Raw genomic sequence first — 25,771 nt, 5'->3', positions numbered from 1 at the left:
TCAGTCAAAGAACTGAGAAAGCAGATCATGTTGGAAAGACTGACAACTCTGGTAAAGAACTCGCCACCCTTTAACAATATTTTCAAAGAAATAAAAAGGGTGATTTCTTTGAATAATTTCATTTTTTTTTTGTTTTTCTCCATATAATCTATATATATTTTTATTTTTCTAATATAGTAACCCTAATTTTTGTAATTTCAAAAATACCTTTTCCTTCGCCGGCCCGGTCGCCCACCGCCTCTACCTTTGCTCTCCCGACGATCCGCCCTTCCCATCATCGGTCCTGAAGTAGGTGGGCGGCGGAGGCGGAGGCGGAGGCGGAGGTGGAAGTAGCGGCGGCACAACAAGGGGTTGCGTTGCGGTGGGAACGGGAGACATCGCTGGTTCGCCAATCACGGGGAAGAGGCCACAGATGCGGAGGCGATGGCGTCACAGAGTGCTTAACGATTAGCTATGATATGGTTGATATATTTGGAATTATAATATCAAGTATTAATTTTTAGATTAATTTCATTAATTGTACGACTATTTAATACTCGACTTAAAATGATGAAATCGGGAGGATTCCGATCACTGTGACTTAACCTGAACTGTTCGATACAGTGATACCCACTTCGGTAGCGCCACAGAGTCAATGGGCGGGCTCCACGTATACGTGTACCCTTGTGAGAAGTGAATCCATGGTATCGTGGTTGGCCATAGCGTGGACCCACCCGCGAATCCATCGTATTCGCGGTTGACAAGGACGGTGGATTATGCGGGTATGGGGTTGTGGCCCGCAAACAGTGTGGCTGATGACGAAAATTAGACCAACGCCTTCAAGCCTTCTCCTATTCCTATTTCTCCTGAGCCCAAACGGCACACATCAAACCGCCATTCTCTCGCTCTCTCGATCTCTGGTGCACTCCTTGGTCGCTTCCTCGGCATCGGGCGACGAGAAGCTTCAATTGGAGCTGCGAATTGGCCGTCGTCGACGGCCGACCTCGCTGCAAAGCGCGCGTTCGGACAGGGCCATCGAAACCCTAGGGGCCGGTCTCCGCTCCAATTACTGAGCGCCGGCGGCGGCGGAGGAGGCGGAGGGGAGGGCGATGGCTGCGGAGCTGGGGCAGCAGACGGTGGAGTTCTCCGCGCTGGTCCGGCGGGCTGCGGAGGACTCTTACCTCGCCCTCAAGGAGCTGGTGGAGCGGTCCCGGACGCCGGAGGACCTGCGATCCGACTCCGAGAAGAAGATTGATCTCCTCAAGTTCATCGTGAAGACCCGGCAGCGGATGCTCCGCCTTCATGTGCTTGCCAAGTGGTGCCAACAGGTTACTTGCCTTCTCTTCGTGCTTCTTTGTCGCTTGCTCTGAACTGGCTTTTGGCGTTGGGTTTCTGGATGAGATCCTTCTTTTTGTGGTTTCTAGGCTCTGGTAGATGGAAAGCAGCTTCCTTTCTAATTCCTGGTATGAATGTAGACTACTCTCTGTACTAATACGTTTAATTGGGGGATGATTAGGAAAACCTAGTACCGGACATAACTTGTTCTGGACCCTAACATCTTTTTGTACTAATCCCCAACGCTAGTGCTTAGACTGTTTTTAATGTATTAGTAGCTCAAAAACAACAGATGATGATGCTGTAACGTATTAGACTGTCTGTAATGTTTGAATTAATTAAGTCAGAAAAATAAGAAATAAAAAAAGGGTCATGTTAGTAGTGAAGAACTGAAGATAAGGGCCCACAAAAGGCTGTCTAGGAATGAGACAGTGGGTAGGGTGATGTTTTGCAAGCCACTCAATTGGTGGCTTTAAGAATTAGATGCACCAGTAGCTCTCATTTGCCTCGAGATTGCTAGGAGAGTTGGCCATCCCCTAATACCTTATAATTCCTCTTCTTGCTCTCAATTAACCACAATACCTGTTATGTCATGGAGTTGATAGTTCTTAAAACACTTGATAGAAGTTTGATTCACTACATCCTTTAATGATTTCTTTAATATTTTTTTTGAATTATAAAGCAGGAGGCAAATGGGAAAAAGTTAGTTGTAATCCTAAGCATGCAATCAACATGCTTTATCTTGTAGTTGGCTAACAATTTTTAGGTTGATCCTAAGGTTGTATCTGTTACTTGTCCAATTTTCTTATAGTGGGCCAAGGATTGCTATGCTAATTGACATGGGTTGATCATGGCCTTTCAAAAAGGTATTCACACATGTTATTCTGAGTCATTGTAGCTGTCAGCACATGCCTATGCAAAATTTTGGCTTGTAAAGGTTGGTGGAGGAGAATGTCAACTGCCATGGCATGGTGATATTTTAGAAAGGTGTTGCCAATCTCTGCTGCCATGGAACAACAATCCTTTCACCGAACCTACAAAATGACTCTTGTTGAACAGTCCTGAAGATACACTTTTATCTAACTTGGTTACCTGACTGTCAACACTTATGATTCACTGAATGCAACATTGTAAAGTATGTACTTTCGCTTGGATGGAAATATGATGAATAAATTTTGGTGTTTACATTGAGGATTTGCATCAATAATCAAGTTATGATTTTAGAAAATTAAGCTACTTTAGTCTCATTGGGGTTCTGGAATATTGATTCTTAACGAACCTATTTACTGCCCATTCTTGTCATAACAGAACTTAGATTCTGACTTTTGCAGGTGCCATTAATTCAATATTGCCAACAACTTGCAGCAACTCTTTCGAGCCATGAAACTTGCTTCACCCAAACGGCAGATTCATTGTTTTTCATGCATGAGGGTCTGCAGCATGCACGTGCTCCTATTTTTGATGTTCCATCTGCTACTGAAGTCCTCCTCACAGGAAGTTATCAACGGCTGCCAAAATGCATAGATGATTTGGGTATTCAGAGTTCACTATCTGAGGACGAGCAAAAGCCTACTTTAAAGAAGTTGGATACAATCCTCCGATCCAAACTTTTAGAGGTTGTACTTCCTAAAGAAATAACTGAAGTAACTGTTTCTAATGGTACTGCTGTTCTTCGTGTGGATGGGGAATTTAAGGTTTTCCTTACCTTGGGTTATCGTGGGCATTTGTCATTGTGGAGGATCCTACACTTGGAGTTGCTTGTTGGGGAGAAGAATGGAAATATTCGACTTGAAGAAACACGGAGATATGCTCTTGGGGATGATCTTGAGCGCAGAATGGCTGCAGCGGAAAATCCTTTATCAATTTTGTACACGGTTCTCCATGAATTATGTGTTGCCCTTGTTATGGACACTGTACTAAGACAAGTTCAGGTACTACGACAAGGTAGGTGGAAGGATGCAATACGCTTTGAGCTTGTTTCTGATGGCAGTGCAGGACAAGTAGGGAATACTAGTGCTTTGCAACTAACTCAAGAGGGTGAACTCGATACAACTGGTCTAAAAACTCCTGGTTTAAAGATCATTTATTGGTTAGACGCTGACAAGAATGCTGGGGGATCTGATTTCAGCTCATGTCCATTCCTTAAAGTGGAACCAGGGCAAGATACACAGATTAAGTGTGTACATAGTTCTTTTGTATTAGATCCACTTACTGGCAAGGAAGCTACCTTTGCACTTGATCAAAATTGCATTGATGTTGAGAGACTCCTATTAAGAGCTATTGCATGCAATAGATACACTCGTCTACTTGAGATCCAGAGGGAATTGAGTAAAAGTGTTAACATTTGTCGAGAATCAGGCGATGTTGTACTTGGGTGTGATGGAGGTGTAGTGGCGGATTTGAGAAAGGTTTGTAAAGGGGCAACTTATACTTCCAATTGTTATATAGGTTCATCTATGTCTAAAGTATATGTATAGATTTTATAATGGGGGTCTTTACTATCAATATCGAGTTATACTTTGTTTTGCTTGTAGCCACTGATTTTCTGAACTCTTTGCTGAAGGACTAAGTGGTTCTAGTAAAAATATTTGAAGGTGCTGGCCTATGTCACTGTTGACTACATGGTCTCATTCTTATTGTCTATGTTTTGTTTGGATTTTTTTTTTTCTCCCATCTGATCATGTATATTCAGAATTCAGAAGACCAACTAATTGGTGCATTAAAAAGTCCCCACACAATTGGCCAAAGCACTTAGTTTATCTATTTGTATTTCATCGACATTCATACAAACTCCAATATCTCAAGTAAATGCAATTAAAATTTGCAATTATTATCAAAGTGTCACAAATCATGCGTGTAAGGTAAATGTTTTTGGCTTACAGATCATTGTGTACCAAATAACTCACCATAACATACCTGTTGGAAAGAATTAATTCTGGGGTTTAGGAAATAGAGTTGGAATGAGGAATGTTTATACAGGTAGGCTTTTCTAGCTGCATGCTGTGGTTAATTCTGTTTTTCATGTATCTGTGAGGTAAAAGATCAAAAAACATTGGGGTTTGGAACATAAGATCAGTGCTAATGGAGGCTACTACAATCCAGATGTTTATCTAAGGAATTTTGGTGATACAAGGAGGAATTATGTTAATTCAAGCTATCATTTTCTTTGTAGAGGTCTAAAATATGTTTAGGGACACTTAATCTTTTTACAATAGTCTCTTTTCATGTTTAGTGCCATTAAGTAGTCATGTCATGCTTTTGTTCCATGAACTTGAAGGCTGGCTTTTTATGTGGACACAAAATTTACATGTACAATTATTAACTGTATGTCTGTGAGTCATTGATATTTCTAGCATGAATGCGTCTTTCTTGTTCTTAATACACACTGAATGACCCAGTTTCATGGTCTCCTCAAGGTTATGGTTGTTAATTTTGATTTTGAATGCGATCACAATGATCTTCCATTATAAATTTTACTTACTTTCTTTTGCATATGCCTAACCACATCACGGTGGATGCAACATTTTGTTCAGAATAACATACTTTTAGCAGGTGACTTTACAAACTTGGGCTCCTTCCAAGTCCTTGGACCCTCATGATGTATAACCTCTTGACCATGTTACGAATTTTGGTGGAAAGAGAAAACAAAAAAGATTAGTATTGACTCATTGCCTCATCATAAATTCACTTGTCAGTTTATATCTGCTCCATCATAACTAGTTGATTAAGGATACAGCGAAGAGCAAAGGAGGCCTATTGCCTATCCTTATATTGGTGTCTGTAAGAAGCTTCATTTTCTGTTGAAGAGCAACTTCCATGTATGAAAATTTGATTTGGAGTAATCATTTGTAATTGTTATACCTTAGAACAAATAACTGAAGAATTATATGCCATTAATGAAAGCATCTCTAATTGGATATTATGATTTATCCTGCCTACTAGCTGAGGTTTCTGGAAAGTTAAACAAGAAGAGGTTCGGTCATCCTTCTCTTAAATATTTGTCAACTGCCTCTTTTTGTTTTCTCTGATGTCTAACACTGCATTACTTAAATTTGGTCATCCGTATGGTAGTATAAAATACAGACAATGTTGGTTTGAGTTTTTGTCCAATTTAGTGAGAGATGGATTAACTTCATTTGTGGTTTTTCAACTACAAATGATATAAAAGAATGATTAGGCTCTATTTAACAGTTACTTTTGCCCCCTACAATTTCATTTGCTGTTATGATAGTTCATAGTTGATCATATTTTCTTCCAAACATCTGTTTATTCTTAACAAGTCATCTTCATGAGCACAAAATGGCTAATTAAGTTGAAACCTTTAAGAAACAAGGGAGTCAAATGGAATTTTTCTTTTGACAGTTCTTGATAGTTTTCTCACTTAACTAGTATATAATTACTAGATTGGGATTTCATAATAGATATATAATTAGTGTTTGTTTGATCATCTTCATTATCTCTAAGATTAAATGAAATAATGCTGAACAAGCTGTCAATTATGTTTCTTGGTTTTGACTTGAAAGTTCTATGCTTATTCTTTCATGAGAACATGAATATTCCAAGTAGCTTTTTGACTTTTAAGTATTCTGCAGATGGATGAAGATTCTAGTAACCAAGATTATTTTGGGGATGAAATACTGAAAGTGCGAGCTTGTGGGATGTCATTTATTACCCTTGGAATAAATATCAGGTTATTTAATCTTTTACTCCTGTAACATCAGGAATTCATGCTTTATATTAAATGGTGTTCTGTCAAAGTTTAGCTTCACGGTGAACAACTTCAACAAGATTTATGTGTGTGATATCTCTTGCAGGAAATCTTTTTTTTTTTTTTTAACTTTCAGTTAAGTAAATACGTTCTGTAACAACCACAAATGTTTCATGTTTCCCCCAAAATCTGAGCATCACAAGTGATCTCAAATTTCCTCTGACTATGTGTTTCAATGTAAATTTCTTGAGAAACCAAGGATTAACATATTATGCATTACATATTGTTCACATGTAAGTCTGGTGTTTTTCTCAATATTACAGAAAGGTAACTTTACATTTATGGTGCCTTTTTGGACATTGTTGTGTTATTTATTTTAACCAAATGCACAATTTCATACCAGCATGTGTTTTGATTACTTTATTTAATAAACACTTAGCACACATCTAGGACTGAAGGTCATGTTCTTTTTTTTTTTCAAGTGAATATTTACTTATTTAGTGTATAAAGTTTTTGAATAATAATTCCATATTTATATGCATTAGGTTGGCATTCGTGTATTTAGACTAATTTGGTATGATCTTGCTTTACCATGATGTCTTGTGCTGGCCTTCATGCCAGTGACAATTGTGAATTCCTGCTAATGATAACATCTGGGACATGCAAGTTGCATGCAACTGAGAGGCTTATATGCACAAGGGCAATTATGGTATGTGAGTGCTCACAATCATACTTTGGACTTATATAACCGTCATGGTGAGCGTGCATCTGACTCTCTTCCCAGAACCCGCATTGCGGTTGCCTTATGTACTGGGCTTACCTTTTTTTGGTATGGTGATGGTGCACATGGTTCCATCGCATAAACTATTACTTTATTGTAGATAAGTTCATAACACTTGATAAAACTGTAGGGGACAGTGCCTATGTTAGCTTTATGTGATGGGCACGCTAAGAAAGTGTATCTACTTAGTATAAGAAACTCACATTATCAATGATATCCCGGGCTTCTGATCTTTTACAATGTGACCATCTTCTTCTGTCATTTTTTCTGAACTTGGCTGAATGGTCTGTTAAAGGGGGAACACTTGCAAAATATCTAGTGGAAACAATGTTGTTAAGTAAGTTTTTACTAATTGAAAGACACCATAGTTCTAGTTTATTCTAGCACATATATGGTGCTATCCAGTGCATATTCCATTAGCTCCTGCATCTGCATTGTTGTCTGCTGTCTTCAACATACACCTACCAGATTTTCTTGTATAGGGTTATGTACTTATGTTAATTAATTACTTCTTCATACCTGACTTTTGTTTTCCAAAAACTGAAAATTAGCTGGCAGTTGCTTTCCTCTTAATAATTTGCACTAGGAGGTGCAATTTTGATGTATCCAACTTAATTATTAAAATTTTCAACCTTGGTCAAAGGACCATTAATTTTTAGATTGTTTTCTGGTAAATTTTCCCAGGAATAGCAAGTTGAGATAGAACCTTGGCATTATGTTTCTGAAGTGGTTCTATGTGAATTTGAGGATCTGGAAAATGAAAATTGATGTTACATATAGTAACTCAAACATATGCCATATTACATCCTTAAGAGGCATAATCCAATTGTCACAATTTAAACTTCTCAAAATTTTATCCTGGATTTTATTTTAGATCAAACTCTTCTTTTCAAGCTTTCTTGACAATCTTGTTGTCATTAGTTACAGTTCCAATGACACTGTTGCTTCTAAATTCAAAGCTGCAGACAAAAGCAACACACTCTTTGTGGATTTATATTAGTGTTACATCTTCATGTTTTTTAACAAGAATGCTGTTTTCATAATACCCGAGTAAATAAACAATATGCTGTACAAGATCTATAGAAGGACCTGTAACAATAATAACAGGAACATCATATATTTACTATTTATGATCCCAAGAACAAATATATGGTATAGTAGTATTATATTTTAGGGGGTCTTGGTTAAGTCCACCAGTAGTTTATTGTGGTAAGACAGTATTCACATGGTGTTGTAAGCTGTTCCGAGGGTGTTTTTGGCTCACTGTTGTGTATTATTAATTTGACCCAAGAGAGGATTTGTGTCCATCATCTTGTTCAGCTATCGTGTGTGTTTACGTTTCATCTAAACTTGTGATGTTTCTAATAAATTAATAAATTAATTAATAAAATAAATAAATAATATATATATGTATATATATATGTATATATATACATATATAGTTAGATATCAGTTTTAATAGCTGTCTAAGCTTTCACAACCTTCTGATTAGAATTTCTAGCCAATGTTTCTTAATCTTGCAACAGTTATCTTCTATTTTCTCATTTGTTTAAAATTTTTTGTTTGAAGTACAGGAATGGCAGATTCCTTCTTCAGTCTTCCAAAAATATCCTTTCACCATCCACCCTAGTTGATTATGAGGAGGCTTTAAACCAAGGAAGCCTTAGTATAATGGATGTGTTTACAAGCTTAAAAAGCAAGAGTATTCTCAATTTATTTGCATCAACTGGGAGATTTTTGGGCCTCGAGGTAAAGTTTTTTTTCAAAATTTTTCACAAAAGCATCACCAAAAAGATTTCAATTTCAAAATTTCAGGGGTCTTTGCATAAAAAAGCATTTGTTTTTATTGCACCGACTATTGATATGTCCTATATTGAAAGTTTAAGATTTCAAGGTTGGGATATTCAAGTGTCCACTTAAGGAAAGAAGAAAGAGAAGATGCATTACATATTCAAGAGACTAATAATCAAAGTGCTGACTTAAAACCGAGGGAACATATTTACCAGTTATTTTAATACATGTGCCTCTGCACTTTCTTTCTCTCCCTCACTTCATTAATTTTGGGGTTGCTCTATACATAGTGGATGGTCTGCAAAATTTAACAATAATTGAGATGTGATTTCCTTGAGAAGATTTTCAGTGGCTATCTTACTGCTTTTTTTATGATGTTAGTTTGTGTAACTGTAGGATATGAATTAGTCTAGCCTGTTTGGCAGTTTCATGTCAAGTTTCAATCTTCGGAAGCTTCTCTGGGAGAGAGTTGAATCAAGTTGTCATGTGGGATGTGGAATGCAAAAGTTGAAGAATGTACATTGCCCTTTTATTATGCTTTTCTTATTAATGAATTACATTTATCATCATTAGTTAAGTAATTTAGGAAGAACATATGTTCCCCACTTTAAACTATATCATGTCCTGACTTGTGGACATGCATACATCACATTTTGGATAATTCGTGTTTATGAGGTCAGAAAGGTTATGAAGTTAAATGGATGGCAGCCAAGAGAACACCTAATAAACAATATATGTGATGAAAGTGGAGACTTCTGTTTGCTATATGCTCTTCCTGACTGGTTATTTTTGCAGAAATAATTCAATATGGAGTTTAGAGTTTTCTGCTTTATATCATTTTACAGAGAGGACATTTGGGATTGATGTAATCCGCATGGTTACCTAGTCTCGGCTAGTTCTGTTTTTCTCTGTTTGTCTGTTTAATTACTTCAGTTGCGTAGATTGATTCAAGCATTTTGCATGAAATAAAAAGAAGCCCTGGTTAAAGAAGATTAAATAGAAGAAACTAGAAAGCAGAAACATGAGTGACATGAGAAGAATGAAGTCAAATCTATTTCTTCTCGGATGAGGTGGTCTAGACAGAAGGCCTGGACCTCTATTTTTTTCGGAGATAAAGATCAATGCTTCATTTTCTGTTCATATCCTCTCAAAACAAGTGCAACATTTAGAAATGTTAAATCGAGTTAAGCTCCATAATCTCCTTTAAATGAGCTTATGGTAGGAAGCTATCTTGGCATTTAATATAATGCAAAAACGACTACAAGATGCATATAGTTCATGGGAGCAGAATTTGAGCTAAAGCACCTTGATGGCTATTGACAAAGACCCAACTATTTCAACATCAAAGTCACGACCACATGTATAGGTGAAAAGAAAACAGAATCTGACTTTTGGAGAACTTATTTAACCTTTCATTAGTATCTTTAGAAGTGCAAATCCAGATCCTTACCAAATTGTCTTACTGATTCTGCTAAGACCAATAAACATCATATTCACTACGTTGTCATTCACCTTGACTTGAGCAGCTACAACACTTGGGTTGTCAGTTTGTTTCTAGGGAGATGTTATGAGCTTTAATCTCTACTATGCTGTACTAATAATTCTCTTTGGTCATCTGCAGGTTTATGATCAGTCTTTGACTACTCTGAAGATCCCCAAGTCCATATTGAATGGGTCAGATATACTTATAATGGGTTTTCCTCAGTGTGCAAACTCTTACTATTTGCTGATGCAGGTTGACAAGGATTTTAAACCAGTGTTCAGTTTACTAGAACTGCGATCTGATCAAGATGGAAAATCTAGTTCATTCACTGATGCCATTCAAGTTATACGTTTTAATAGAATTGATATTGGTCAGATGAAGATAGTTGATGATGAATTGAATATGAGCCTTTTTGACTGGGAGAAGCTGTGTTCTTTGCCAAAATTGGGCACTTTTATTCAGGTTGTAGAACATGATTTTGGGGTAGATTCTGCTCTTCAGTTTCCTGGATTTTCGCAATCAAGTTTTTCATCTGTTGTTGATGAAGTGTTCAAGTTCGAAAAGGGTCAATTGCCCAAGACAAATCAACTCACCTCGTCTTATAAGATGCCTCCTTTGTCTTATTTAGGATCTCCTTCAAGTAGCAATCAAGGAATAAATACTGGAGTTATGTCAACTAATTTGGAAGGGGAATTACAACAATCTCAAGTTCATAAAGTTGGGAAGGCTTCGTCTAGTTTTACAAGTTCATCGAATTCATTGCATGTGACAAGCAACTTAAAAGGTATAATTCAGAATGGTGCTACTGGTTCGCTCTCCTCTTCAAGCCCTGTGAGGATCTCATCCGTTCATAAATTGTCAACCTTGAGATCTGATCAAGACAGAAGCTCTCTTAGGTACCCGTATTCGGCTGATGTTGGTCAATACCCTCCTGCGGATGAACCTCCAAAAGTGCTCAATATGATTGAAGGAAATGGGCCAGGTCAACTATTGCCTCCACTTCGGATGACTTGCCCACCAGTTTCTGCCCATAGTATGGCTCCAAATGACATAGTAAACTCATCACCTGGCATTTTGGTTGGATCTTCAGAAGTTACCAGATCTAACACATTGCTCCTGGCTAATCCATGTAAGACTTGTACATTATATATTGAAATTTTTTTAATAATGCTTTCATGTGTATTTGCTTTTGATATTTATGAAATCTTTTTGCATCACTAATGCACTTTTTATAGGCCAAACACCGGAATTTGGAGCTACCAGGTCAGATGATAATGGTGCTCACAAACATGAAAGAAAGGGAAGGAAGCGTTCTCTAGTGGATTTTATTAATTTACTTCCATCATTTCAAGGATCAGAAGCAAGTTCTCTGCAGCATAAAAGGCAGAAAATATCAAGATTAGCTAACTCTCATGCTGCATCTTCCCCACCCCTTCCATCCCTATTGGCATGTCGAACAGGTGGACATACATTTGGAGATCTTCTTGGTGAAGCAAATCATGGCATTAGTCCATCAAATTTGTATGTTTCCGTCCTCCTACACATTGTCAGGCACTGCTCGCTATGTATTAAGCATGCTCAGCTAACTAGCCAAATGGATGCACTAAACATTTCTTATGTTGAAGAAGTAGGTCTGCGAATTCCATCCTTAAACTTATGGCTGAAGTTGCCATTTGCCAGGGATGATTCTTGGCAGCGCATATGCTTGCGCCTTGGTAAACCTGGAACTATGTGCTGGGATGTAAAAATCAATGATCCTTATTTCAGAGAATTATGGAATCTTAATAAAGGAAGTACCACTACATCGTGGGGCTCTGGGGTACGTATTGCCAATACATCTGAGGTTGATTCACATATTCATTATGACCCAGAAGGGGTTGTCTTGAGTTATAAGAGTGTTGAAGATGATAGTGTTCAAAGGCTTGTATCAGATTTACGTAGGCTTTCAAATGCACGATTGTTTGCTCGTGGGATGCGAAAACTAATTGGTTTGGGCACCGGTGATAGGATTGACGATAACACAAACTCTGACTCTAAGGCACAAACCAAAGGTACCGGCGAGATAGTAGACAAGTTATCTGAACAAATGAGAAAAGCCTTTAAAATTGAAGCAGTTGGTCTGATGAGTTTGTGGTTTAGCTATGGCTCAATGCCTGTGATCGTTCATTTTGTTGTTGAATGGGAAGCTGATAAGGAAGGTTGTACAATGCATGTTTCTCCTGATCAACTTTGGCCACATACAAAGGTATGCCCCTGTTCCTTAAAAGAGCAATATGCTGCAATTTATTTCTGTGATGGCATCTCAAACCAAATAACAAAAGACAGCAACTGTATTAACTTATTAATGGAGGCATTGAAGTGTCACAAATATCACTGCAATTTTTTTAATGTTTCTGTTGACATCTCATGTTGAGTGATGATGCAAGTACATCGATGTTAAATATCATTTGTCCTATAGATATTGTAGTGCAGCCTTTCTCAGGTTTTTGCATTGTTGACCAGTACAATTCAGGTAAATAAATGCACTTAAAAATTGCCCAGTATCAAATATTCTCCATTTTTGTGAATACATGAAACTTATTTTAATTTGCATCAGCTTGCTTTCATGATATTTATTCACATAAATGATACTAATTTTGAACTTGCAATATATCAGTTTGATCTGAATTTAGGCATCCCAAAATAATTTTCATTTGCAATTGGACTTCAACTTTACTAGTTAGTCTATTGTCATCATGCTTGTTATGGTTATACATTTTATTGATGAACAATTATATGTATCTTCGCTAGAGGATAAGATGATATAGAAGAGACCTATAGATGTTGTAGGTAAAAGATGTGAAATAATTAATCTTGTTGATATGATGAGAGGCAGAGGGAAATCTAAGTTGACATTATTAAAAACAATAAATACATATTTAAATATTTTTAATTTAAATAATAATAGTTTTTAGAGAGCTCAATGACGATAAAAGGTTCATGTAGTTGACACCAAATAGTTGAAATATACTGATTTTACTCTTATTGTATGAAGATTTAATGCATGTAAATTTGTCAATGCAGTTCCTGGAAGATTTCATTAATGGAGGTGAAGTTGCATCTTTCTTGGATTGCATCAGACTTACTGCTGGACCTTTACTTGCTCTTTGTGGTGCAATACGTCCTGCACGAATTCCTGTTCCTGTTTCTGTTGGCCACTCCCTTGTACAAAAGCAAAACAGTTTCATGTCATCTCACGGATTAATGGCAAATCCTTCTTCAACTGCAATCCAACTTCCATCTAGTTCACCCACAACTACTACACTTATGACCCAACTTGGCAGTCACAGTCTTCAAAATGCTGCAGTTTTATCTGCTGCTGGAAGAGGTGGGCCAGGACTTGTTCCTAGCTCATTATTGCCTTTTGATGTCTCAGTTGTTTTGAGGGGTCCATACTGGATTCGCATAATATATCGGAAAAAGTTTGCTGTGGATATGCGCTGCTTTGCTGGAGATCAGGTCTGGCTGCAGCCAGCGACACCTCCTAAAGGGGGACCTGCTGCTGGTGGATCTTTGCCATGTCCACAGTTTCGACCGTTCATCATGGAACATGTTGCTCAAGGATTGAATGCTCTGGAGCCCAATTTTTCTGCTGCATCGCATGCTGGTGGCCATCTTGGTTCAAGCAACGCCAATGTCAGTTCAGTCTCTCAACCACTGGCATCTAATACTAACCGTATTAGTGTTGCATCTAGTGCTGGAATATCAAGACCAAGTTCTGTTATTGCAAATCAGGTAGGTGGCAACATAAATCGAATTGGCAGCGCCATGCTAGCCTCATCAGGTTTGTCTCCTGGGATCTCTGGAGTACCTTTACGTATATCTCCAGGTACCGGTTTCCCAGTTCATGTGAAAGGAGAGCTTAACGCAGCTTTTATTGGGCTTGGAGATGATGGAGGCTATGGTGGTGGTTGGGTTCCCCTTGCGGCCCTCAAGAAGGTGCTGCGTGGCATTCTCAAATATCTTGGTGTGTTGTGGTTGTTTGCGCAGTTGCCTGATCTCTTGAAAGAAATTCTAGGTTCAATCTTAAGGGATAATGAGGGGGCACTTTTGAATTTGGATCAAGAGCAACCTGCCTTGCGGTTTTTTGTTGGGTAAGAGATCTGTTGTCCATGTATTTATACTGCAACATTTAGAGGTTGTAGTCATGGAACTTTTGCTTTATTAGTTTTCTTTTCTGTTTTTTCGCTGCTGTATAGGTGAGACTTTCATAGTATTATTTTCTAGAACTATATAGGAATATATCACATAGTTTTAGTTGCTTACATTAGTTAATATTTTTATATATTAATAAAGCAATATGTCTGCTACTGTAAAGAGTGTTGTCCAAATCTAGACGCGGGCCTTAACCAAATTGAAAAGGGTCAAATCTGACCTAACTTGATGAAACTCGATTCAATTTGTTCTCCTGGTATCTTAAACCTTCCCTCTCATGCTCTCCTGACCAACTCATAATTTTCATTACTGGGTTTTGTCTATAAATGTTTACTATAGATAGAGAAAAAAAACAATATAATCCCTATCAAGCTGATGATATCTGTCCTGCTTTAACGGTTATATTATTCCTTTTTTTTTTTTTTTTTCTGACTGCCTTTGGCAATCCCTTTGGGTATTCCCTGACAGTTGATGTGAATGACTAAATGTTGTTCTCTCTCTTTTTTCTTACTGCAGAGGCTATGTATTTGCTGTGAGCGTGCACAGAGTTCAACTTCTTCTGCAAGTTTTGAGTGTGAAACGATTTCATCACCAGCAACAACAGCAGCAGCAGCAGCAAAATCAAAATACTTCTCAGGAAGAACTAGCCCCAGGAGAAATTAATGAGATATGTGACTACTTCAGCAGGCGTGTTGCATCTGAGCCCTACGATGCATCTAGGGTTGCTTCCTTCATCACACTTCTTACCCTACCTGTTTCAGTCCTCCGAGAATTCCTAAAACTGATTTCTTGGAAGAAAGGACTGTCACAAGCACATGGTGGAGACGTAGCAAGTGCTCAAAGGTCTCGCATAGAGATATGCTTGGAGAATCATTCGGGCTCTGTTTTAGATGAAAACTCAGAGGCCACGTCTTGTTCAAAGAGTAATATACATCATGATCGAGCCCATAATCTAGTAGATTTTGCTCTTACCTTTGTCCTTGACCCAGCTCATATCCCTCACATGAATGCTGCTGGTGGAGCTGCTTGGCTACCATACTGCGTGTCCGTGAGGCTAAGATATTCATTCGGTGATAATGCCCATGTTTCTTTTCTTGGAATGCAAGGAAGCCACGGTGGAAGAGCATGCTGGTCGCGACAGGAGGATTGGGAGAAATGCAAGCAGAGGATGGCGAGAGCAGCAGAATTTGCCAACGGGAATTCTGCAGCTGATGTCAGTCAGGGGAGGTTGAGATTGGTTGCTGACACATTGCAGAGGACATTGCAAATGTTACTGCAGCAGCTGAGAGATGGTGCTGTTCCGTTGAGCTCCAGCGGAACCTAGAGCAGCCGTCTCGAAGGTTCATCAATGCATGCATTAGACTTGTGCAGGATGGACTGATCGAATAGCTAGCACCTCATTTGACCCCCACCATTCCACTGTTCTCTGGAGGCATCGAAGATGGTTCCTTTTCTCCGGACCACGAACCTAAGTATCTGACACTGCTGTAGAAATTTGTGGTGAGTTAGTTGCTTCCCAAGTTTGTATGCACATGCTATGTAAAAAATCGATGCATGTATAAATCGTTTGACGGAGAAAGGTACTAAACGATCCTACCGTTTTCAGTTTCATGCTCGACCGGGCATCTGGCACGAGCACACAGAGGGAGAGAGAGAGGGAGTCTTGTATAGTTGTCACCGGGGTTGTAGCAGTATAACTTGTTCAAGTTTACTAAACATTTTTAAACTCATTGTTAATTGGGGAATTCATCAGTAATTTTTTATCTTTTTTTTTTTTTTTTGGCTCTGGACTGTCGAGGTGATCAATCGTTGCCGATGTCGCCTTAAACTGTTGACTAATGTAGGTATTGTTTGTAGATATTCAATGTCTCTCAGGTACTTGGAAAAAAAGGGTATTTATCATAACATTGAACTGTTAGAAGAACTGTCTTGGAAGTTTCTACCTACTGTTCCAAGTAAACTCCTCTTGTTTAAGCTTCCGAGTGACAGTCGAGCTCTGCTCTCTTCTTCATTGCAGCATTTCTTTGCTTCTTCCCTACACTCCACATTGGGTGGGTTGCTGTAGCGAGAGAGAGAGAGAGAGAGAAGGCCTTCTCACAGCACTTTTTTGGAGGCGCTATCTCCTGCATCGGTCCGTCGACGAACTACAACACAGACCAATCCTTTTCTAGTGTTCCATTCCAGTTGAAACTCTCTCTCTCCTCTCTCTCTCTCTCTCTCTCTCATTGCAAATAAAAAGTCAAATGATCCCATTGATTTGGCACTTCAAACAAATTGCAAATGTCCTAAAAGTTCAATGCAAATATTCATGGGTGTCTTCTGGAGTTTGATATCCAGTCGAATGTAAACAGTGTTTTCATGGGGTTTTCCCTCTGACGGGTAGGTCGTAAGAAAAAACTGTTATATATGTTCTTCAAATGAGACAAAATAGGGTCTATCAATGGTCAGATGAGAGTCTTAACCCCCAAAGGAGAATACAGCAAGCTTTTCTCCTGAAGGAAGAACATATGATCCCACAGTTTGGGATTCATGACTCTCCTGCTGCTGATAGGAAGGATTGGAGGCCAAATACCAAGAAGAGTATGCCACTGGAGAGTGCAACCTGTAATCAAAACAATAGACAGCGTTAACTCGAATGAGTTTTCTGTAACAATATCTAAGGATGCTCCTTACCATTTTTTCTGATATCTGCGACGCCAGGCTCTTTCCTCCGATTACTGCCGCTGTGGTGCACAATGCTTGTCCGCTAAACCAAAATAATGAAGCAAAAACAGATTTTAAGTTGGGCTAAAAATTAAATCGAACCACAAAAAGAAAACAGACGATAGAGGCCATACATGATGCCCCCAAGAACTACACCAAATGGGTTCTCATCGGAGGCCAACCCAATTGTAGCAATCTGGAAAACAAATAGCTGTAACTTAGTGACCATAGCTAACCAGGGAGGAAAACACTAACCTCATTTAACCATGGTTTACCTGGCTCTTGTCACCCCACTCACCAAAGAACGTGATGGAAAATGCCTGCATTACATAGTAGCATATCAGATTAGACCTGCTAGAACAAAACAATGACACCAGTTATTTTCATTTATTTGGTCTTGTAACTTGAACACCATTACCTTGAGGAAGATGGGTGAGAAGAATTGGGTTAGAAATGGCCTCTGCTGTTTCTTCAAATCATCACTCCCCTAACGATAGATAAAAAATATTACAGCATGACCTATGTCAAATAACAGCTTAAATATTGCAGGAATCCGTCAGATCATAATAATCTCCATAAAATATAAGCAGTTAACGTTGACATGGTGGCAATGAATCAACATGCATTAGCAGCACGTGTACCAAAGCTAGTTTGTTAGTTGCTTTTCCCTTGAACTTTCACCATACATCTAAGGAAAGTACAAGAAAAGAGAGCTAGCAAGTTATATGTCAGAAAAAAGACTCGAGAAATCCACATATAGTTATGCATATTACAACCCCTAACTAGTGCTTCTCTAGATCATGGAAGATAAAAAAAACGAGAACTTAAGACTCTATTGCTGAAATTTCTGACAATAATTGCAAAACTGACGCCAATAGGCTCATAATTCCTCATATATAGGATACCGCTACCCTGTCCAAGTCATAAAAAAAAACACTTCTACTGTAGGTCCAAAATACTCCTCAAAACAGTCTTTCCTCCATGTTCCGGATATGACTAACTGATCTGGTTGGTCAGTGTGGCAGGTGAGGACTTTTTCATCACTGTTGTACAATTGGGACTTGACCTGCCTAGCCCAGTCAAAAGGTATCTAGTTTCTTGTTCAGCCAAATTCAAGAATGGCAGATTCTATGTTATAGTCAATAGACCCACTTTTTCCTGGTTATGCAAGGAGAAAAGCCTGCCCAAAATGTGCATGCCCAATTACATTGATCCTGACCATCTTCACTAGAACATGTTTATCCATGCTATTTACTAGCTATTCTCTCCACACACACACACACACACATAGAAAGCGCAACAGGAAATCAAGGAAAACATAGTTTGGCAAATTAGATGTCATGTGAAGAGTGAAAAAATCAACAAAGACCAATAGGCACAAGTATAATAACCTTGGTATTTACTTTGTTGCTTCCAGTTTCAGCCTTCCAATCAGCATTCTGAGGTGTTTAGAGAAACTTAGAAAAAACTCCATTAATGAAATGAGTTAAAAGAGTTCTAGATAAGTTAACTAACCAATTTAGCTTCGACTTCTGCCAATTCTTCACTCTCACTAAAGGAATAATGGCAATTAGTTTTAAACACTATGTAAAGTCTTGAAATGAATGAGCAAACAAGAAATATAGATGCTCGAGAATGGTGCAGAAATAACCATACCTTTCTTCTTTAAATCCTTCCCATAATGACCACAGCCCAAATCCAAAGAACAACACAGTTGTTACGTGGTGTGACCATTTACGAGAAATCTGTTTCAATTAAACACTTTCTAAATTACAACATATGGCCAAAAAAAAAGTTGATAGGATTAAATTGAAAGAATACATATAAACAATTAATAAGACATAAAACCAGGACTTTGTAAGCTGAAAAGTCTAGAAAGCCAGTGTATTTCTTTAGGTAACGAGTCCAATGACATAAAATAAGGAAGCAAAATATTAAGATTCCAGCTGAAATAAAGTGCTTCATTCAAAAGCCCTGATTAGCTGGGGTAGCTCTTTTAAATGGACAAGCATTACAATCACATTTTTATCATTCAGTCAAGAGAGGACAAGTTTTATGTGTAGTGGAAATATGTAAACCTCGGTCAAAACTCAAAATTAGCTTCCAATAGTCATACATGGAATATCAGGTTTCTCCTCTCCTTAAGTAGATGGCATGAGTTTTGATCATTACATAAATCTTACAGTTCCAACTGATAATTATCTGTTGTGGATTGTATGACTGCAGTTACTCATATCCCAGAATGCAGTTGTCACCATAATTCCAACAAAGCTTCAGCTGTAACTTCATTTCCATTATCAGTTAGAACCTAATATTACCAAAAATCCAAAATAATTTATTTGGATTTTTAGCATGTAATGAATGGAAGTGAATGATTAATCATAATACAGAGGCAACTTATTTTCAAGTCCTCAATTTCCTAGGTTCCTTCAAAATATCAAGTAAAAGCACCTGTTTCTGGCAGCATTTGAATAATAATCACTAGATGCACTCATTGTGTAATTTGATCTAAACTGAGACATTCAATTAAAACATTAGTTTCTCATATACATGGATTATAGTTGATATATCAACTAGCCACAATAAGGTTGCTCCTTTACTATTGAAGTTACTATGGTTCAGGACATTCAAACAGTCCTTTGCCACCTAAGTCACCATGGTTCAAGTCATAAAAACAGTAAGGATGCAAGTCTTGATTCTTCCCAAGCAACAAATTGAAAAGAGCCTCATACAGTGGGCTGCCCTATTTAGCTAAGATGTCAACTAATAAAAAAATAGTTTTATTTTTTTTAAATAAAACATTAGCCACATACAACATTAGTTTCTCATAGACATGGATTGCAAAATTTTGTGGCTACTGGGATTTAAGTTTTATGGATGTTTTGATGTACTTTAAAAGTGGCCAAGAAAAAAAATTGAGACCATCACAAGGATTTTCAGTCACGTTAATCAAGCCACATGATAAATACAACAAATATGGGATTTTTGGACTGGATTTCTGGGCTTCCATAGTAAAAAAATAGAGAAAGGAAATAACAGTTTGATTTCTCCCAGACCACATATCCCTTTCATCAATTAGTCAATATTCCTCATCAACACTCTCTCTCTCTCTCTCTCTCTCTCTCTCTCTCACACACACACACACACACACACAAGACCCCCATCTCCTTCTCACATCTCTCAATTTCTCTGTCTCTATACATTACAAAAATTCCATCTGTTCTCTTTTTATCCCATGGTTTACATTCAACAATTAAAAATTAACCAATGCAAGGTGAAGATGTACAACTAGTTAACATAGTAAACATAGTAATGATAAAAAGGGAGGAATATTAGAAAGAAAGGGAAGGAAGAAGAAAAGAGTGAGCTGGTGGTGAACTGGTTGCTTTGAGATAAAGCAAATTTTATTCAGTTTAACATATCCAAGTTAGCATAGATCATTGTTCTGGATATAAATCTGTTCAATACCATATTAAATGTTGTTGATACAATATGACACTAATATGCAAATAATCCTATACCACTTGGTATATTGTGAAATAATAATTTAAATAAATACAGATAGAACTATATAGAGGTGTCAACCTAATGAGGCAGGGATGAGGGATATAAATAGGGATGGGGGAGGGTATGAGGGGCATTTTCTATCATCTGTCCGGTTATGGGACAGGTACAAATAGAGTACTCCCCACCCCATCCCCATACCCGTCCCCACCTCGTCAATATGTGGGCCAAATGCTAGGCGAGCTAGGCACCCACCTAGTCCGCCTAATACAAATCAAGCTAGATTCACTATAGTCAAAAGCGCTAGGCACCAAAAGGTGCCATAGTCCCAAAATGCTTGAGGCACTAAGCGCTCGCCCGAGGGAAGCGAGGTGCTCCAAATATTATAATTTAAAAATTATATATCATGATTAATAAAAATAAACTAAAACAAAAATAACACATCAAACTTCGATTCATTTAAAGTACTAAACTACATTGTCCATATTCAATAACAAAATTACAAAATAAAACAAGATTACATCAAAGATCATTAAATTCCAATTCATCATCTTCAATCTTGTCACCATCTAAAGCTGCAACGACAATCCAAAACACTAAAAGGTAGCACTAATCACTTCAAATAATAGCAATAATAATTGATATTTTACTACTGATTCACTACAGCAGGCAGTTGCTGTTCTCACAAACATAAACAAACAACAAAGACTAACAGCAAAGCAGGCAGCTATTCTAAGTTTAAATTGACAAACAGAAATGAAGTGGCAGTGGTGAATGGCGAAGAAGGCAGCGGTGAACAGGGAAGAGGGAAGAGGCTGTAGGATGGCTGTGGTGAATGGGGAAGATGGCAGCAGTGAATGGGGCAGAAGGCAGCGATGAACAGGGAAGAGGGAGGGGAAGAAGGAAGAGGGAAGAGGTTGCAGTGAAGGTAGGAGGGCTGTGGTGAACGGGGCAGAAGTAGAAGGGAGGAGGAGAAAGACAGATATATACCGGGAGGGGAAGGAACCATCGCCACTGCAGAGGAGCGGTGAACGGGGAAGGAAGGGAAGAGAGAAGAGGGGAGAGGATGCAGAGCGCTGTGGTGAACGGGGCAGAGGTAGGAGGGTGGAGGAGAAAGAGAGAGATATACTCGGAGGGAGGGGAAGAAGTTGTTGCCGCTGTTGCCAGAGGAAGAAGCCACCGCTGTCGCTGTCGCTGCCACTGCTATTGTCGCTCACCGATGGGAGGAACTCTGTCGTTGTGCAGAAATAAAGTGAGAAAGGATTTCTGCGTTATGACTTGTGTATGGATAGGTCTCAATCGAACTCTTCACCCATCGACGCTAGGTCTAACTAGTTCAATTGAACCAAATTCAATTATTTGGTTCAACTCAGGCTCAAACTGGCTTGAGTTGAACTGAATGTCTGCGCAGCTTGCCCAGTGCCTGGACCACGCTTGAGTGAAGATGCCCGCCCAGCCAATTAGGCAAGCACTCGGGGCCTCACCTCGCCTGGGCACCTAGGCGAGCTACCTAGGCGCCCAATGACTTCATTGGCTAAATTAAGCCTTAGTTGAGTTGATTGAGAGTCAAATGCGAGCCATTTGGTTTGATTGAACTAGATGAAACAATATAAACATTCAACGGTCAAAACCCCCCTCCCTCGAGCACACTTGAGCCCTAATTAAAGTGGGTCTTCTTCTCGTCACTGTGACATTTTGGTAGGTAATTAGTTTTGATAATAGTTTTATTTTTTTAAAATATAATGGATTAATTAGGAGAATACAGAGAATCCATAGGTTCCCCACCCCCAATAGGCATGCCCCAACTCTGGCCCCGTCCTATCTAAATGGGGAACGAGGTAAGGATGGGGGATGAGACAAAGACGGGGACCGGGACTGGGACAAGAGAAGCAATCCCCGCCCCCTTGACAATCCTAGTACTATATCGCTCGTTGATCCTTGTTAGACCAATTAATACTAGTTGGTACTATATCCATCTGACTAGTCTTTAAATTCATGCTATAGATAATAATTAAAATAAATACAGACTGGTACTATATCGATCTGACTGGTCTTTTAAATTCATGGTATAGATAGATAATAAAAGTTGTGATTGTTATCCACGATGACTACTAGATCTGATATCTCTTCTTAAGGTATGAACATGCTTATTTGAGAGCATCATAGCAGAAACACAAACAGAAGAATCTTCTTCAGGACTAACAAATTTCAAGAATTTATCTCAATAGAACATAGCACTCTAGTGTTATAATACATATTATCCCATAATGAATGCTAAGTAGAACTGCCAAAACAAAGAACCAAATGGAAGGAAAGTCAATAAGCAGGAGTTTAAAGTGCAAAAATGATTCTTATCAATCATGACAGATTACCAGATTAGGTGCAACCCAACCAAGAGAGGCAGATAGAATGGTCATGACCTACAACATCATCCAGAATACATGTAAAAACAAACAAAATTACAGATCAACAAAGCAATATAAAGGTATAAGAAACAGATGCCATACTCACAATTAAGGATGCTAAACAACCTGCTAAAACAAGCTTCCGAGGATGACGCATTGCCAAGATCTAAAAAGGAAAATACATGAGGTGCCAATTAAATTAATGTTAGACCAGAAATGGAAGAGCAGAATCCATCCTCTCCAAATTTAAGATAATTGGAATAAATCAATAATTCACAATAATTTTTGAAAAAACAGCAAAGCAAACAACATAGATAGCCGGTTCAAATTCAACATTTAAAACACAAAGCATAAGCAGGAATTGACAACAGAGATAAAACAAACGAAAAATCAATGGATGTTCAATTGTCTACTTCCCTTCATGTCATACTTATAACCTGGAAATCATGTTACTAACATGTTCACTTATTTTTCGATAACTTTACAGTACACAAGATAACTCAACTTTTCCATAAGGAAACTTGTAGAGCTAACTACCAAAGAATCCCTCAGACCTAAATACCAATATCTTGGATGTGTCCTAGCATCAAGATCTCACAGAATTATCTACTTCGTGGAATACGAATATGCATTATCATGACCTGATGCAGTATTCATTTGGACAGAATATTGTAATTGCAATGACATGTTGGGCTACTGTGCTTTTGGTATGTTTATGCTGAAATGAGATGCTGATCTCCATACTGTAGCAGAGTCCAACTTAAGGGCAAAACAAACATACATGACAGGCAACCATTCTGAAACTAAATGGCAGGATTAAAACTTTCTTATACTGGACTTTTTCCCCTTTTCATTAAGACGAGATGAAAATGGATTAGTATAAAAATGTTAGGAAGTCAAAATGCTTGGTGATGCATATGTATGGTAATGTACACAATTAAGTATATATCAGTATTTGATGGGCAGAAATTCACCTAGTAGAGTATCTAGACCCAACAAAAACATCATGTAGGATTACAAGCTAATAAAATTGAGCAACCATAATATGTTATGCAAATTAATAAATAAAACAAAGAAAAGTAGAAATAGAAATAATTAGTAATAGGAACAAAGATGGACAATAATCATAGATGCAATGCAGGGATCTTGTTTCACATATGATTAACGCATGCCACGAATTCGCTACCTAGTAGAGTATCTAGACCCAACAAAAACATCATGTAAGATTACAAGCTAACAAAATGGAGCAACCATAATATCTGATGCAAAATTAATAAATAAAACAAAGAAATAAAATAGTAGAAATAGAAATAAGAAATTATAGAAACAAAGGTGGACAATAACCATAGATGCAATGCAAAGAGCTTGTTTCCCATATGATTAACTCATGCCACAAATTCGCTACTTAATTCATTTATAATTGCCTTAAAGAGAGTTGACCTCCTGATTCCTTCAGGTTCTTCATAAGATAATTGAAGAAATGAAACTCACTGACTACTTGCTCAACAAAGCTAAACCCATCTTGAGAATTGTGATTCCAGAACGCACGCACTTAAAGCTGATAGACCCAAGAGCAGCTCGAATAATGACATCGAGTTCACTCCAGTCCGATCCCATCGCATTAATGACGCACGCAACACCAGTTAATCTAACAGCAGAGAACATCTAGTTCCAACCCCATCTGAATCTTTTCGCCTTCAAGAAGCAACCCAACCCACAATATGATGATAACTACACTCTAAAACCAGAGAACTACAGATCTAAGATCTCATGCCTGCATAAAGTAAGAACGAAGAAAAGCAGAAAGTAGAAAATGAAACAAAGGACACCTGCATAAAGTAAGAACGAAGAAAAGCAGAAAGTAGAAAATGAAACAAAGGACACGAGATTCACCGCTGCAGCGAAGAAGGTCTTGTCTCCGATCTCGGATAGCACGGTCATCGCCAGCGACTTGGTGAACCCCTGATCACACAAGGAAACATGGAGAGATCAACAAGACAACCAACCATCGGTACCCAACTCTTCTCACGTCGAGATGGAGATTTGGGTTTGCCAGGAGAAGCGCACCTCGATCAGAGACAACCCCATCTTCCTCCTCCTCCCACTCCTCCAATATCCCTACGCCGGAGCCCGATACGATCGATTACAGCAAACGCTTCATTAAGCCATGTATAAATGGAGACAAGCGGCCACACAACTTGACCGAGTTGGGGAATCGACTCGGTGTTCGGATCGCTTCGCCTGCCCCAGTCAAGCCCCAAATGTCGAAAGAAAGAACAAATTTTTTGTCTTACCCTCTCCGACGTACCTTGTGGGTCCCATTCGATCTGATCAGACCAGGCGAATGAACAACTGCCGGGTACTAAAGGTGTGGGTAAGAGAAGATTAAGGAACTGTGCCGACTGTACGGCCTTTTTCGATAATTATTTTCGTGCCCATCAAACCTACCCAGAAACACAGCCCCGCCTGATTCGCAATTGGAGGTTAGATTGGAGCCCACCAATCCATAAAATGTTAGGTAGCCGATTAAGGGAGCCACAGACGGGTAGCGGAAGCACGGCACTGCAACTTTTAGGAATCTTTACACATAATAATATCCAAAAGCATTGCAAAATAATTCATTTGTGTAAATATTTTTGAAAATTTAAATTTATTTGCTTTAATTTATAAAACATTCTTATAAATGGAAAATACTAATTAATAAGTTCCTAAAAATAAAAATAATACGAATCTTAAATGCCACGTCACCTTAGAAGACGGATGAGAAGGCGGCATTGGACTGGAGCCTAATGAGGTGAAGTGATCGGCCAACTCGGCCGAGTCGACTCGTCGCGGGGTGGGACAAATGGAACCGCCAAGTCCACGCTTTTGTTGGTGACCATACAGGT

General features: G+C 38.5%; 2 protein-coding genes across 2 annotated transcripts; one reads left to right on the top strand and one right to left on the bottom strand.

The window, feature by feature from the left end:
• Nucleotides 1-851: 851 nt before the first annotated feature.
• LOC103985457 (mediator of RNA polymerase II transcription subunit 14) lies at nucleotides 852-16,034 on the top strand. The gene is made up of 8 exons (XM_009403156.3): nucleotides 852-1,307; nucleotides 2,646-3,722; nucleotides 5,907-6,004; nucleotides 8,378-8,552; nucleotides 10,216-11,206; nucleotides 11,313-12,322; nucleotides 13,141-14,210; nucleotides 14,788-16,034. Exons 1-8 carry the CDS (start codon nucleotides 1,089-1,091, stop codon nucleotides 15,593-15,595), a joined length of 5,448 nt encoding a protein of 1,815 aa, XP_009401431.2. The 5' UTR covers nucleotides 852-1,088; the 3' UTR covers nucleotides 15,596-16,034.
• A 518-nt stretch (nucleotides 16,035-16,552) lies between these two features.
• LOC103985458 (GDT1-like protein 5) lies at nucleotides 16,553-25,223 on the bottom strand. Its single transcript, XM_009403157.2, has 12 exons — nucleotides 24,951-25,223; nucleotides 24,777-24,845; nucleotides 22,990-23,049; nucleotides 22,851-22,898; nucleotides 18,631-18,719; nucleotides 18,490-18,526; nucleotides 18,366-18,413; nucleotides 17,393-17,461; nucleotides 17,250-17,294; nucleotides 17,109-17,170; nucleotides 16,945-17,017; nucleotides 16,553-16,873 (listed from the first exon to the last, which is right to left on the bottom strand). The coding sequence occupies exons 1-12, from the start codon at nucleotides 24,969-24,971 to the stop codon at nucleotides 16,799-16,801; spliced, it is 696 nt and encodes a 231-aa protein (XP_009401432.2). The 5' UTR covers nucleotides 24,972-25,223; the 3' UTR covers nucleotides 16,553-16,798.
• Between the last annotated feature and the right edge of the window lie 548 nt (nucleotides 25,224-25,771).

Source organism: Musa acuminata, chromosome BXJ3-5, assembly GCF_036884655.1.
Source record: "Musa acuminata AAA Group cultivar baxijiao chromosome BXJ3-5, Cavendish_Baxijiao_AAA, whole genome shotgun sequence".
Classification (NCBI taxonomy): domain Eukaryota; kingdom Viridiplantae; phylum Streptophyta; class Magnoliopsida; order Zingiberales; family Musaceae; genus Musa; species Musa acuminata.
Note: the sequence above shows the minus strand (reverse complement) of the source record. Positions and strands in the feature narration are given on the sequence as shown.

What these genes read in the sequence shown, in the direction of transcription:
- LOC103985458 (XM_009403157.2), bottom strand. Translation starts at nt 24,971, where the DNA reads ATGGGGTTGTCTCTGATCGAG. An exon ending in GTTGGGTTGCACCTAATCTG is followed by an intron (nt 18,720 to 22,850) that starts GTAATCTGTCAT and finishes TAATTGAAACAG; the next exon opens with ATTTCTCGTAAATGGTCACA. An exon ending in GAAGGATTTAAAGAAGAAAG is followed by an intron (nt 18,527 to 18,630) that starts GTATGGTTATTT and finishes TTATTCCTTTAG; the next exon opens with TGAGAGTGAAGAATTGGCAG.
- LOC103985457 (XM_009403156.3), top strand. Translation starts at nt 1,089, where the DNA reads ATGGCTGCGGAGCTGGGGCAGCAGACGGTGGAGTTCTCCGCGCTGGTC. An exon ending in TAGTGGCGGATTTGAGAAAG is followed by an intron (nt 3,723 to 5,906) that starts GTTTGTAAAGGG and finishes AGTATTCTGCAG; the next exon opens with ATGGATGAAGATTCTAGTAA. An exon ending in AACTTTGGCCACATACAAAG is followed by an intron (nt 12,323 to 13,140) that starts GTATGCCCCTGT and finishes TTGTCAATGCAG; the next exon opens with TTCCTGGAAGATTTCATTAA.